General features: G+C 41.4%; 1 protein-coding gene across 1 annotated transcript in view; it reads left to right on the top strand.

Moving 5' to 3' along the window:
• The window catches only part of LOC127578203 (collagen alpha-2(V) chain-like), a 234,647-nt gene that overhangs the window by 141,628 nt on the left and 78,557 nt on the right, over window positions 1-14,462 (top strand). The window contains exons 17-18 of the mRNA XM_052029930.1: window positions 2,468-2,512; window positions 3,403-3,457. Of these exons, the coding sequence (XP_051885890.1) occupies window positions 2,468-2,512; window positions 3,403-3,457 (100 nt within the window). The remainder of the gene's footprint in view (window positions 1-2,467; window positions 2,513-3,402; window positions 3,458-14,462) is intronic.

Below are 14,462 nucleotides of genomic sequence, written 5' to 3'. Positions count from 1 at the left end.
GTCAGGAAGATTAGGAAGTAAGGGTTTCTCACAGGTCCTACTGAATTGAAAGCCAGGAACTGCTTTTGATGATCTCAACAAATTTCCCACTACTAAACTTTGCAAGTTGCAGGAGGAGGATGCAGTGGGGAGGTTGGATGTTGCAGGGAGGTTACTGAATGATATGCAGGAGAATCAGAATTTGTCACTGGGGATGGTGGTGAGTCATGGGTGTGGGTGGAATTGGATAATAGGAAATTTAACTAGTGCAGATGTAGGGTGAAATCAGGTCAAGAGGGGGACAGCCATGCCATGGAACATCTGAAAATATCAGTAAATTGGAAATTATCCCTTTTATATCATTTGCTGTGTAATAGATTCTTTAAAAACAAACATGCCATCACATTGCCAGTGAGAACTCTCCACCATAATGTTTCACTCTCTAAATACCACAGCTATTCTGAAGTATGAGATACGCACCCCTAACTAATATGGTGTTGTCATCCCATGGGAGCCTTGAATCATTCCCACAACAAAAAGGTTAAAAAAAAATGGGACTTCTTGCAATTACCTAGTGCAGCTTGGCTGAAAGTTCCATGCAAGATCCATAAGTACTATTTATCAGGACTTTCCATGATTCTTCCCACAAAATTACATGAACATTTGGAGAACCCTGAATAAATTATTGTCACAAGTGTCTACTTCACTTAATGAAAATCACCGAATAAAGTAAAAGTTGAGATTGGTGAAATTATACATGTTTGTGATTTTAGGTGCTTTCCATAATTTATTTATATATTTCTGTTCCCCTTCCCTTAAGTGTATCTCCTTCATCAATTAAGAATGCATGTGCATTTAAAATATTCCAAAAAAATCCATTGAGTAAACTTAATGAACAAATAAAAATGATCAACTGTGAAATTTAGTAGAGAGCCTAAATCTAATGGGGAATATTTTAGGTTCCTTGTGCACTTTGACTACAGTTCAAATTGCTTCACCTGCTATAATTTATATCCACTTCAAGAATTTTTTGACTGTTATCATGGTGTGTTCAGCCTTTCCTGCATTATTTCATGACCAAAAATTTGGCTGATTGTTCTTCCCCATTTCTTCCAATCACATTAAGTTTGTTCAATTAGTGGACCTGATCCAATGGTTAGAGTGGGATTCTCTCAGAGTCCGTTGAGCTCCAGCCAGAAAAGTTAATACAGACAACTTTCCTGCCAGCGTCTATTATCTCAGCACCTGTTCCGAAATTAATGTCTTTGCCAGCTTCTCCACAGAATACCTTGAGTTATTCCCTTAATCATAATCATCGTTCATATGGCAAGGATCAGCAGTTCTGCAAGTAGCCACATGTATCTTCACTCTTTGATCCACAGTTGAAAGGACACAAATAAGCTTTTCAATTAGGTCCTTCAGATCAATTAATCTAATCCTGCCAGAATATGAATCCTGCTCTCTCTCCCTATTTCAGACAGAAACCTTTTTTTAAAGTTTTATCCAAACGATGAAAGGAATTATCAGAATCTTCGATCTTTTAGCACTTCTCAGGGATTACACTGTCTACTTGACCAGATTTGCTGTAAATCCTGCTTCTGTAAACAAATGTGAAGCCAGAGTACATAAACACTTAATTCATAATCACTTTACAACATGTTTATATAGAAATCATTTCTTATCAGACCTTTTGACTAAATTTGAGGCTAAACTATGTAGCGTGCATTCACCTTTATTACAACACAAAGCCAAATCATTACTAATCTTTTTCCCTCCAAGCTAGCTGATCTGCCTTGGCATTGCATATAGTAAGACAAGATCAAATGTTAGAGAGGAACTAGTTACAATAGGACACAGATATAATTTAGGTCTCAGCCTGAAGACATATACTCTAAGCTAATATTTGTAGCTTTCCTTTCAAGAAACAAAGCAAAACACTGCTAGATGCTAAAGAAGAAGTATTATTAGGTACAGCTGTGCATGCTGGCTAACTGCACAGTCTAAATTCAGCTCACAGCACCATTGCCCTGAGTGAGTTGAAGGATAAGATTCTGGGAAAGATTGTGGGATTCTAACAAATTCCCCAAAGAGAGTGTCAAAAGCTGCAGAAGATAATTCAGTGGATACATTTATTTATGTTATTGGGAACTATATTTTTAATGTTATATTTCAGTCTATCCCTTATTTTGCCCATTCCAAATTTCTTTGGGGGTGAGAATCAAATGGAAAGTAAATCAAAAACCACATTGAAGTTTGGCATCCTGAGGACAGAATGAACAAAATTAGCATGAGCGATTCACTTCATTAACATGAATTTTAAACATTTCAAATGGAAAAAATGTATGCAAATATATGGCAACTAAAAATTAACTTGCACAGACAGGAAGTGAGGCATAAATGCTGATAAGAATAGATGCACAGAAAACAAACAAGCAACAAATGATGCATAAACTCCTCTTTCTGAAGTGTTTTCTTCTGTTGTCTACAGGGTTCTCGTGGTGCTATTGGTGCTCCTGGTCTGACAGGTGCCACGGTGAGTGACAAATGTATTCACCCTGTAGTTAGATGTAATGCCTTGTCTGATATCATGTCGCCGTTTGCTATGGTTTCTCAACATTACTTCCAAGCTAGTGGTTTATTCAGGGAAGGCTCTTCAAAAGCAAAACCAAAAGTGATTTGGGTCTTTGGGCACCACCCCTACATCATGCTCCTCTTTGCACAGTAATTGCTCATCTGGATAGAATTTGCTTGCAAATAGCATTAAAGGTGAAATGAAAGAAAGGATCACATTTCATTTATAGATAATAAATCTATCATAGATAATGGGTCATATACCAGAACTAGAAATCTTCCATTCTTACTGAGCTCCTGATGTCAAAGCAAGCCAGGTGGCTTAACAGTGTATGCACATATGTTCATTAGACTTGTTACAAAGTTCCTGAACTCTCTAGGCCTGTTTGCCATTTTCTATACTTGGCTTCAATTCTCAAAGTAGTTGCTAGCAAACAAAGAAACAACAACAATAGCCTTGTGTTTTTTTTTAAAAAAATAACAGTCTTTGTAAAACATTTTTATTTCCACTTATTTTTCCCTGGTACGGTGTTCTGAAAAATCAGGTAAGCATTAGTTTGTAAACAGATTGATCCATTGCTAACTTTAGACTCTGCTTTCCCCATCACAGTAGAATAATTTGATTTGGTTTTACATTTCGTGATTGTAATTATAAGCTACTTTTTCAAGTCTCATTTACATAATTTTGATTCTTGATTGAAGGAAACTTGAGCACGTTGTAGTGAGAGCATCTACACATCCCTCCTCAAGCTAATGGAGGTTCAAGAACTTACAATCTTCAATAAATCTTCTAGTTTGACATATTTGTATTTCATAATTGCAGTAATATATAATTGTGCTTTCTTTATATAGGGTCCTATTGGGTTAATGGGTGCTCCAGGTTTCCCAGGACAGCCTGGTGCCAAGGTTAGTATCTGTTCTTAACTCTCTTCATTATAGCATTACAGATTATTCACTGTTCTAATCTCCTCAGTTTTCATACATTATCTTTCCTTCCCTTGTCTCCTGTGAGCACATAACCTACCCCAAGGAAGATGCTCCTAAAATGGAAACTTTTGCAAACATGTTTAATTTGCGATGCCTGTAGATTTACAGAAAAACCTTAACACACCATACTTTTGCCATCACTTGTGTGTTTGCTGAGAAGAATGTGCACTGTTTAATATTCTTAATTTCCAATCATGATTGTTGTGAGTTTCTGTCAAAAGTGTATCTATTTAACTGATGTTTGAAATTTGGTGCCAAAATTGTGAATACAAAGGGGTATAAAAGTCTTCTGCAAAAATACTTTCTCGAAAGGGAGATGAATGGAATAATGATTTAATTCAGGGATTACACGGTAGAATTTGTTACAGAGGAAATAATTCTCTTGACTGACTTGTTTTCCATGCCAGCTAGTTTCTGTGAATATTCCTTTTTTTGCTGAAGCTTAACTTGAGAAACTTCTTTTATTCCTAGTTACGTCAGCTTGGCTCCATTAGTAACGCTTTTGCCTCAGTTGAGTCAGCTGGCTGTGGATCCAAACCCTGTTCCACAAACTGTACATGTAACCAGGCTGTTGCTCCACTGCATTGTTAGATGCGCTGCTTTTCAAATGAGATCCTATTTGAAGAGACAATGGTGACAAAACGTAATGTGCTTGTTTTGGCGGGCTCCGTGGTGCCAATTTGCTCCTCAGTTCCTCAGGGTCCGGGGTGATTGTTCTTCCAACCCAATTCTGTCAGCTGTGAGATGGTGGATGAGATGAATGTGGGCATGCAGAGTCTGCCACAGCTGGGGCAGGAGGTGCTTGGCAGGCCAGCGGAATAGGAGGGTAGGTAGGACAGTACTGCCAACTTCCACCGTTTTTGCTCAGCTTCCACCTGCTCCACACAAAGTTCTCTGTGGTCTGATCCATAACTTCCACGGTTGGGGTATATGCACTGATGACCATAGTGTGCTATGGTTCCATGTCATAGTGACCTTGAGGGTTGTGAGACATTGGCTTTCTCATAAGGGTAGGTTGCTGTATTGCAAGACTAGCTCGTTGTTAATGGGAAAGTCCACACCACGAAGGCTGCATTTCTTTTCCAGTTTGTCCTTCCAGACAAAATTGAGAATGGAGAGGCAAGATGGCTGGGATAAAGAGGAGAAGGGGAATGGTGAGAAAGGAGTCCGAAGCGAGGAGGGGTGTAAGATAACAGGCAGGTTGCACCAAGTAGGGGAGGGAAGCAGGGGTGGAGCTGGGAGGCAGTGGCAGGTGAATGATATATGGAAGCAGACAGAGAGAGAGGGGAAAGAGGAAAAAGGGGGGAAAAAAGCAGATGGAGAAATGTCGGGGGAGGGAAGTGTGAAGGTTGGAGCCAACTGCTGGAGGAACACAAAGGGCTACCAGCGCTGGACTCTGATAAGTAAAAGAGGTGAGAATGGGAACCATTAGGGGAGAGGTGAATGGCAGTTAGAACACTGTAGTCAGCAATAGGTGGTCCTTAAAGCCATGAAAAGCAAACGATAATCCAAAAATGTTTTGTAAGTACGTAAGGGGAGAACTAAGAAAAGAGAAGGGCTTCTCAGGAACCAAAAATTGACAGAGCAACATCTTGATTTAATGGCAAGGGAGTCCAAGACAACTGCAGACCTGACTTTGCTGCACAATTACTTCATATGTATATATATATCTCTGAAGACACACGAGGAGGCAGAGATTCTGAATAAATCCTGTATGACAACCTTTACAAAAGAGGAGGATGATGCATTGCCGGAGTTAAGGCAGATAAGTTTGAAGTATTGGATGGGATAAACACAGTAAAAAATGGAATATTAAGGAGCTTAGCAAGTTTGTAATTGCCAGACCCCATTGCAATATATCCCTGACAGGGCATTGAATTGTGGAGGCTCTGACCACATGTTTTCAATCCTTCTTGGCTACAGGAGTGATGCCAGAGGATTGGAGGACTGCTAATGTGTAGCACTGTTCAAAAAGGGAGGATGAGATAAATGAGTAATTACAGGCCAGTTAGTTTAATTTTTGTGATGGGAAAATTACTGAAAACTATTCTGAGGAACAGTTTAACTCATCATTTAAGAAGGAACAGAGTAATCAGGAACAGTCAGTGTAGATTTCAATGAAAACTTTTGAGCATGTGACAAGGGGGTGGGGGTCGATGAGGGCAGTGTGTTTGTGGAGTCTGTGTGGATTTTAGGAAGGCTCTTGACAAAGACCTACGTGGCAGATTGGTCAAAAAAGTAAAAGCACATGGGATCCAAGTGAGAGTGGCAAATCAGATCCAGAATTGGTGTAGTGGCAGGAAGCAAAGTGTAATGGTTAACAGGTGACTGGAATGCAATGCTGTTACCAATGGGGTTCAATAGTGCTCAATAATCAATTCCTTTGCTTTATAATACATATTAATGATTTAAGTTAACTATAGGAAGTATAATAAAAGTTTGCAGATGATACAAAAATTGACTATGCAGTTGTTAGTAAGGAGGAAAGTTTGAGACCTCAGAGCGAATTAGATGACCCACATCCATTTGCTGGAGGCCTACTTCCAACCATGGTTGGCAGAAAGGAGTGGGCAGAGCCATTCGCTGTCCACTACCTGCTGGTGCTGAAAGAGCTCCTCACCTTCATCCTCTTCAGTTAGATGACCTGGTGCAATACACAAAAAGTGCTGGAGGAACTCAGCAGGTCAGGCAGCATCCATGGAGGGAAATAAACAGTCGACGTTTTGGGCCTTCATCAGGACTGGAAAGGAAGAGGGCAGAATCCAGAATAAGAAGGTGGGAAGAGGGGGATGAGTACACGCAGGCAGGGGATAGGTGAGTTCAGGTGACAGGCGAGTCCAGGTGAGAGGGGGAAAGTAGTGGCTCACTTATCACTTGAGCTCACCTATCACCTGCCTGCGTGTACTCCTCCCCCTCCCCCCACCTTCTTATTCTGGCTTCTGCCCTCTTCCTTTCCAGTCCTGATGAAGGGTCTCGGCCCAAAACATTGACTGTTTATTTCCCTCCATGGGTGCTGCCTGATCTGCTGAGTTCCTCCAGCACTTTTTGTGTATTGTTCCAGATTCCAGCATCTGCAGAATTTCTTGTGTCTTAGATGACCTGGTGTTGTGAGTCTAAACTGAATCACTGGAGCCACTGAAGGTGGTAGATATAAAGGGTCTTGATTTATCACAAACAGGCCTTCTGGAGTATCTCTTTCTCCTCTCCTCACACTCCACAGTACAGTAATGTGTTATACTTTTTAAACACACAGGCAACAATTAACCATAATTACAGTTTCAAAGGATATAATTACCAACTTTGAGTGTGGACAGATAACTTTGTAGAATTACATACTTACAATGGGAGCACATTCCAGCGGGTAGAACCCCTTTGAACATTCAAGTGCTGGTGACTGATCCGAGAGGTTTTGAGCACACACCAGGCACCCAAAATATGCTTTTGTTACAGAGATAGCTCCCTGAATGTACAAGCAGCCAGTCACAGAACAGACATGTCCAGAACTGTGTATTAAGTGGCAGAGATATGTCTTTAACAATGTGTTACCACAGGAGATGGCCATTTATTGCCTTCCCTGATCTCATCATGAGGATTTTAATGAGGGCCAGTTGATATTCATCTATTGTCTTCCTCTGCGTAGTTACAATGGCACAGAATCAGAATGTCCCACAACCAATGACTGGTTTTGAGGGCCTTTAAATATCAGTGGAATTTAAATTGTGAAAAGGATTTTTTTTTTAAACATCTGGTTAATTAGTGCCTACTATCCAGATAATTTCAGAACTCTAGAATCTTTCAGGGGCTAGCGGCAGCAGTCAGGGCTCTGGCACTGTGACTGACTCAGAGGGCAAGTGTGCAGTCAGACTTGGGCAATAGTGATAGGAGACTCGATAGTGAGGGGGACAGACAGGAAATTCTGTGGCCGCAGAAGAGACACCAGCATGGTACGTTGCCTCCTGGGTGCCAGAGTCAAGGATGTCTCTGAGTGGCTGCAGAAAATTCTCGAGGTGAGGGTGAACAGCCAGAGGTTGCTGTACATGTTGGTACAAACGACATAGGTAGAACAAGGGATGAGGTCCTGCAGAATGAGTGCAGGGAGTTCGGTAAGAAATTAAGAAGCTTGAGGACCTTGAGGGTGGTGATCTTCAGATTACTCCCTGTGCCACATGCAAGCGAGTTCAGAAATAGAAAGATAGGCCAGATGAATTCATGGCTGAAGAGCTGGTGCAGGGGCCAGGGATTCAGGTTCTTGGACCATTGGGATCTCTTCTGGGGTAGAGGTGACCTGTACAAAAGTGATGCATTTCACTTGAACCAGAGAGCAACCAATATCCTTGCAGGGAAGTTCACTAGTGCTTCATGGGAGGGTTTAAACTAGATTGGCAGGGGTGTAAGACTCCAAGCAGGAACAGGACAAGGGATAAAGCAGTAGCCTTTGAGACCAAGTTTAGTAATCAGGATAGCCAGGGGCACAGTAAAGGGAGGGAAAAGAATACTTTGTTAAACTGCATTTATTTCAATGCACGAGGATTAACAGGTGAAGTAAATGACTCAGTGTGTGGATTGGCTCTGGGGACTGGAATGTTATAGTCATAAGAGAAACATGGCTGAAAGAAAGGCAGGACTGGCAGCTCAATGTTCCAGGATACAGATGCTACAGGCATGTCAGAGGTACAGGTAAGCGAGGAGGGGGTGTTGCCTTTTCAATAAGGGAGGACCTAACAGCAGTACTTAGAAACAACATCCTTGGAGGATTGTCCAATGAGGCCATATGGGTAGAACTTAGAAACAAGCAGGGGAGTGTCATTCTGGTGGGGCTGTATTATAGAGCTCCCAATAGTCAATGGGAGCTTGAAGAGCAGGTGTGTAGAGAAATTGCTCATAGTTGTAAGAATAGGGTTGTATTTGGGGAGATTTTAATTTCTCTGGTACTGAAGAGGCCACACAGAGTGTTAAGGGCACGGATGGGGTGGAATTTCTGAAATGAAGTCCAGGAAAGTTTCCTGAGTCAATATATAAAGGGACCTACTTGGGAGGGTGCAATATTGGACCTCCTCTTGGGTAACAAGGCAGGGGAGGTCACGGAAGTGGCAGTCAGGGAGCACTTTGGCTCTAGTGACCATAATTCTATTAGTTTTAAGATAGTGATGGAAAAGGATAGGACAGATCCGCAGATTAGGGTCCTAAACTGGAGCAAGGCTAATTTTGGGGGAATTAGGCAGGATCTAGCAGAGGTCAATTGGGAAAGGAATGAATGGCAGGTGGGAGGCTTTTAAGAGTGAGATATCAAAAGTCCAGGGGCAGCATGTTCCTGTTTGGTGAAGGATAAACCTGGCAAGTTTAGGGAACCTTGGCTAATGAGAGATATTGAGGCTCTGGTCAAGAAAAAGAAGGAAGCAAACATTGGGTTGAGGAAGTCGGGGATGAATCAATCCCTGGATGACTATAAAAAGATTAAGGATACACTTAAGAGGGAAATCAGGAGGGCAAGGAGAGAGTGTGAGTTGGATCTGGCAGGTAAGGTTAAGGAAAATCCCAAGAAGTTCTATAGCTATATTAAGAGTAAAAGAGTGGCTAGGGAGAGAATAAATTCCCTTAGAGATCACCAGGGCCACCTATGTCTAGAGCTGCAGGAAATGGATGGGATTATTAATGACTATTTCTCCTATGTGTTTACTGAGGAGAAAATCATGGTTGCTCAAGAGATAATGAATGATGAAATGTTTTAGAGAATGTTTGTATTGCCAGGGAGGAGGTATTTGCAGCCTTACAGCACATTAAGGTGGATAAATCCCCTGGGCCTGACTGAGTACATCATCAGACTTTGTGGGAGGCTAGAGAAGAAATTGCAGAAGACCTTGCAGAGATAATTTGCTTCATCGTTAGCCTCTGGTGAAGTTCCCGAAGACTAGAAGGTCGCTAATGTTGTTCCGTTGTTTAAGAGGGGTGGCAAGGACAAGCCAAGGAACTACAGGCTGGTCAGCCTGACAGCAGTGGTGGGGAAGTTACTGGAAGGAATTCTGAGGGACAGGACCTATCAGCATTTGGATAGACAGAGTCTGATTAGGAAGAGTCAGCATGGCTTTGTGCATGGGAAGCCGTGTTTGATGAATCTTTTAGAGTTCTTTGAAGAGGTAACCAAAAAGTTAGATGAGGGTAGGGCAGTGGATGTTGTCTACTTGAACTTTAGCAAAGCCTTCGACAAGGTCCCACATGGCAGGCTGGTCTGGAAGGTTAGGTCCCATGGAATCCAGGGAGAGCTAGTTAGATGGATTCAAAATTGGCTCAGAGGTAGAAAGCAGAGAGTGGTGGTGAAGGTTGTTTCTCAGAATGGAGACGTGACTAGTGGTGTGCCACAGGAGTCGGTGTTGGGACCCTTGTTATTCGTTATTTATATAAACGATTTGGATATGAATGTACAAGGCTTGATCGGCAAGTTTGCAGATGAAACAAAATCAGGAGGTGTTGTTGATAGTGAAGAAGGTTATCATAGATTATATGGGATCTTGATCAGTTAGGAAAGTGGGCCAAAGTGATGCATCTTGGAGAGTCAAATCTGGACGTATACTATTAATAGTAGGGCACTCGAGAGTGTAATGGAACAGAGGGACTTCGGAGTACAAGAGCATAGTTTGTTGAAAGTGACATCACAGATAGACAGGGTGGTGATAAAGACATTTAGCATGCTGGCCTTCATCGGTTAGGGCTCTGAGTATAGGAGTTGGGACATTATGTTGCAGTTGTATAAGTCATTTGTGAGGCCTCACTTGGAGTACTGTGTACAGTTTTGGTCACCCTATTATAGGAAAGATGTGGTTAAACTGGAAAGAGTGCAGAGGAGATTCATGAGGATGTTGCCTGGACTGAAGCACCTGAGTTATAGGGACAGGCTAACTCTTTATTCCTTGGAACGAAGGAGAATAAGAGACGACCTTACAGAAGTGTTTAAAGTTATGAGAGGCATAGATAAGGTGGACGGCAACAAGTTTTTTCCCCAGAGTACGGGAGTCCAAAACTAGGGGGCTTAGATTTAGGGTGAGAGGGGAAAGATTTAAAAGGGACCTGAGGGGCAACTTTTCATGCAGAGGGTGGAGAATATATGGAACAAGCTGCCAGAGGAAGTGGTTGAGGCAGGTACAATAGTAGCATTTAAGAAGCACTTGGATAGGTATGTGGAGGGGCGGGGCCTGAGGGATATGGACCGAATGCAGGAAATTGGGACTAGCTTGGTGGACAGTGTGGTCAGCATGGACTTGTTGGGCCAAAGGGCCTGTTTCTGTGCTGTATTGCTCTATGACTCTGTAATAATCTGTGACATCTGGTTAGTTGGGCAGAAAAGCATGAGGTAGAGCATTTAGGAAAGTGCAATAAGTGTTAGGATATTGTGGAGGAACAGAAAAATCATGAAGTGTACATCTACAGATCTTTGAAGGTTGATAAGATGATTAAAAATGTACAAAGGATGCTTTCCTTCATTGGTCAAAGCATAGAATATAGGAGTAGAGAAGTTACGCCAGAAGTATATACAACACTAGTAGGGTTACAACTCGGGTATGTGCACTGTTCACATAAGAAACCATTGTGTTGGAGAGGATCAGAGAATGTTGCCAGACTGCAAAATCGTAGCTGTGAGGAAAGATTAGACCTGGTAGGGATGTTTTCTTTGGAATAGAAGAAGCTTAATGGAGACTTAATTGACGATATAAAATTAAGAGGAGCTTAGATAGATTGAATAGGAAAGACTTACTCCCCTTGGAGGTGTGGTCAAACACCAGGGGGCAAAGATTGGTAGAAACATTAGAGGGGAAATAAGGAAAACATTTTTCACTCAGAGGGTGATAGAAGTCTGGAACTGACTGTCAGTTAGGTCACTAGAGACAGAATTCTTCATCACATTTATACAGTACTTGGATATATTCTTGAAAATTTGTTATTTCAAGGGCTGAGGAGCAATTACTGAAAAGTGGAATTACACCATGTGGCTCTTTTTACCACAGGTGCAGGCATTATGGGTTGAATGGCCTCCTTTTGTGTTGTAAATTTTTCTTGATTCTAAGATTTCTGTGATGCAGATTGTGTGTGCCTCCTGCACTGGTGTGAAAGAGCATAAATTGATCACAAATCCAATCCATGCTTTCCAGCACTATCCCACATAGCCATAAAGGGCAACAAACAGTGACCCATAACGCACATTCATTTGGGCATTACTCCAGTAGTTTCTGCGGGATCCTACTGTGTTTAAATTGATATGCATTTTTCTTCATAACAAAAACTACATTTCTTAAGTGAATTCATAGCAAATTCCTGAGAAATGTGAAAAAGGTACTGAGTACACGTAAGAATTTTCTGGAGCATTATTAACTTAACCTGAGGTTCTGGCTGGCTGGATTGACCTTTGTAGCGAACCACAATAAATTCTGTCTGCGATTACAACAGCCTCAGAAAAGCATACAAGTCAGCTGTGCCATGTGGTTTCCGATGACATAATTATAGAGTAGCATCAGATATTTATTGAAACAGATTGTGCACAGTAGCTTAAAAATGAAGCGAGCCACATGAAATTTCAGCAGGCAGAGTGAAACCATCTTAAGGGCCATTTTGGTTACAGAGCATTGCAGCAGAATTGCACTTTGAACTTTAAATGCCTTTTTCTAATATGACCAAGGATTCAATCAATCTAATCTTTTATTTATAAAATTAATTTGAACTTAGATATTAATCAACTTTCTCTGGATAGAAAGTGATGTGACTTAAATAGATTCTATTTCGTATCAACTTATAATAGTCCTGTTGATCAAAGTAAATAGCAGAGGCGACAATCATTGTTAACAATTTGGTTGAGAGAAACAAGAGTGATATATCCAAGTTTGCTGATATTCAAAACTGGATGGCATTGTGGATTGTGAGGAGGATGCAGAGAGTCTGCAGGGAGATATAGTTGGGTGAAGTGAATGGGTGTGGACATGGCATGGAACATAGAACATAGAAAAGGCCCTTTGTCTCATGATGTCTGCACCGACCATGATGCCAGTCTAAACTATTCCCATCTGCCTCCATGAGGTCCATATTCCTCTATTCCCTGCCTGTATCTGCCCTAATACTTCTTAAACATTGCTATTGTATCCCTTTCTACCACTTCTGCTGGCAGTGTGTTCCATGCACCTACCACCCTCCACATAAAATAAAAACATGTATCGTAATTTCCTTTAAACTTTCTCCCTCTCACCTTAAACCTATGCCCTCCAGTATTTGACATACATTACGTATTCTCGGAAAAAGTTTCTCACTGTTCAGCCTGTCTTTGCCTCTCATAATTTTATATACTTCTATCAGGTGGCCTCTCAGCCTCTGACGCTCCAGCATAAACAATCCAAGTTTGTCCAACCACCCCCTTTACCCAATACTCTCAAATCCAGGCAACATCCTGGTGAACCTCTTCCACACCCTCTCCAAAGCCTTCACATCCATGTTTCGTGGTGACCAGAACAGCAGACAGTACTCCAAGTGTATCCTAACCAAAGTTTTATACAGATACAACATGACTTGCCAACTTTTATATTCAGTGCCCTGAATGATGAAGACAAACATGTTGTGTACTTTCATTACCATCCTATATGCTTGTGTTGCCACTTTCAGGGTGGAAAACTGTGAGGTGGTCCACTTTTGGGGAAAAAAGCAATTCTTTTTTTAAATGGTGAGAGGCTGAAAGGTACTTGTTTTCAGAGGACCCTGGCTGCGCATAAATTATTGAAAATTAACGTGCAAATCCAGCAAGCAATTAAGAAGGCAAACAGTTTATTTTATTTATAACAAAACTTTATTGCAAGAGTATTTTAGTACAAGAGTAAAGGTGTCTTGCTCCAGTGATACAGGGCTCTGGTGAGAGTTTACCTGGAATATTGTGTGCAGGTCTGCTATTCCTACTGAAGAGAAGATTACTTGTAATGGAGGAACAGGAGTGTGATTCACTCAATTGATTACCTTGATGGGAGGATTTGTCCCTGGGAGGAATGATTCAGAGGAGTTGGGACTGTATTCTCTGGAGTTAGGAGAATGAAAGGTATTCTCTAGAGTTTAGGAGAATGAAATCTCGAAACATACAAGATTTCCCATGAGAATCTTTATTTTCTGAATGTATTCAAGACATAGATTGATAGCTTTTTGGAAACTGGAAATTCAGGGAATATGGGTTAGTGCAGTAGAGTTGAGAGAGAGGATTAACCATGATCTTATAGAATACTTGAGCAGACACAAAAGGGCCAAGTGGCCAACTCCTGCTTCTATTTCTGATGACATCACTATAGTTAGTGTAAACGACACATTAACCTAATTTTTTTAGCTGAATTTGCGATGGCTGCATTGAAGCACAACCTGGTTTTGACATATTCCACACAATGGAAATGTTGCATTCTAGGTTCTTAAATGGCAGTCAGGCTTTGTCCTGATTAAAATGTGAAAGGTCCTGAATGCAGGCAGCTGAAAGGCTGGGAGAGGCTAATGCTAATATTTAAATCCTCATACTTTCTGTGGACTCTTTGTGGTTCAGGAGGAGCTGAAGTACATTCCCAGATCCCACAAGGAGTCATTGGCTTTTCCTCTCTCTCTGCCCACACCAACGTTTCCTGCCAAAACACCCCATCAGTGCTATCGTCATGCTAGGAATTGCTCCCTTGATTCCCAGCATCTCCTGGCTTTCTCCTATTTTGCCTGTCAACCTTGACATCTCTCCCACAGGAGATGAAGCTGCAATATTTAAGTAAGACCAGGAGTTAATCTAGCCCAGCCCTCAGACTGAACTCCACATGGCATTAACTTTTTACTTTGTATCTGCACACACTGTTTGCTGCATTTCCCAAGTTAAAATTGTTCATGCAGGTACTTTATGCCTTTTGTACTGCTGCCAGCTTTGAATTAAGTGTAAAGAA

The sequence above is a fragment of the Pristis pectinata genome, chromosome 1 (assembly GCF_009764475.1).
Source record: "Pristis pectinata isolate sPriPec2 chromosome 1, sPriPec2.1.pri, whole genome shotgun sequence".
In the NCBI taxonomy this organism is placed as follows: Eukaryota; Metazoa; Chordata; class Chondrichthyes; order Rhinopristiformes; family Pristidae; genus Pristis; species Pristis pectinata.
The sequence above is the reverse complement of the archived record's forward strand: the minus strand, read 5'-3'. Positions and strand labels throughout refer to the sequence as shown.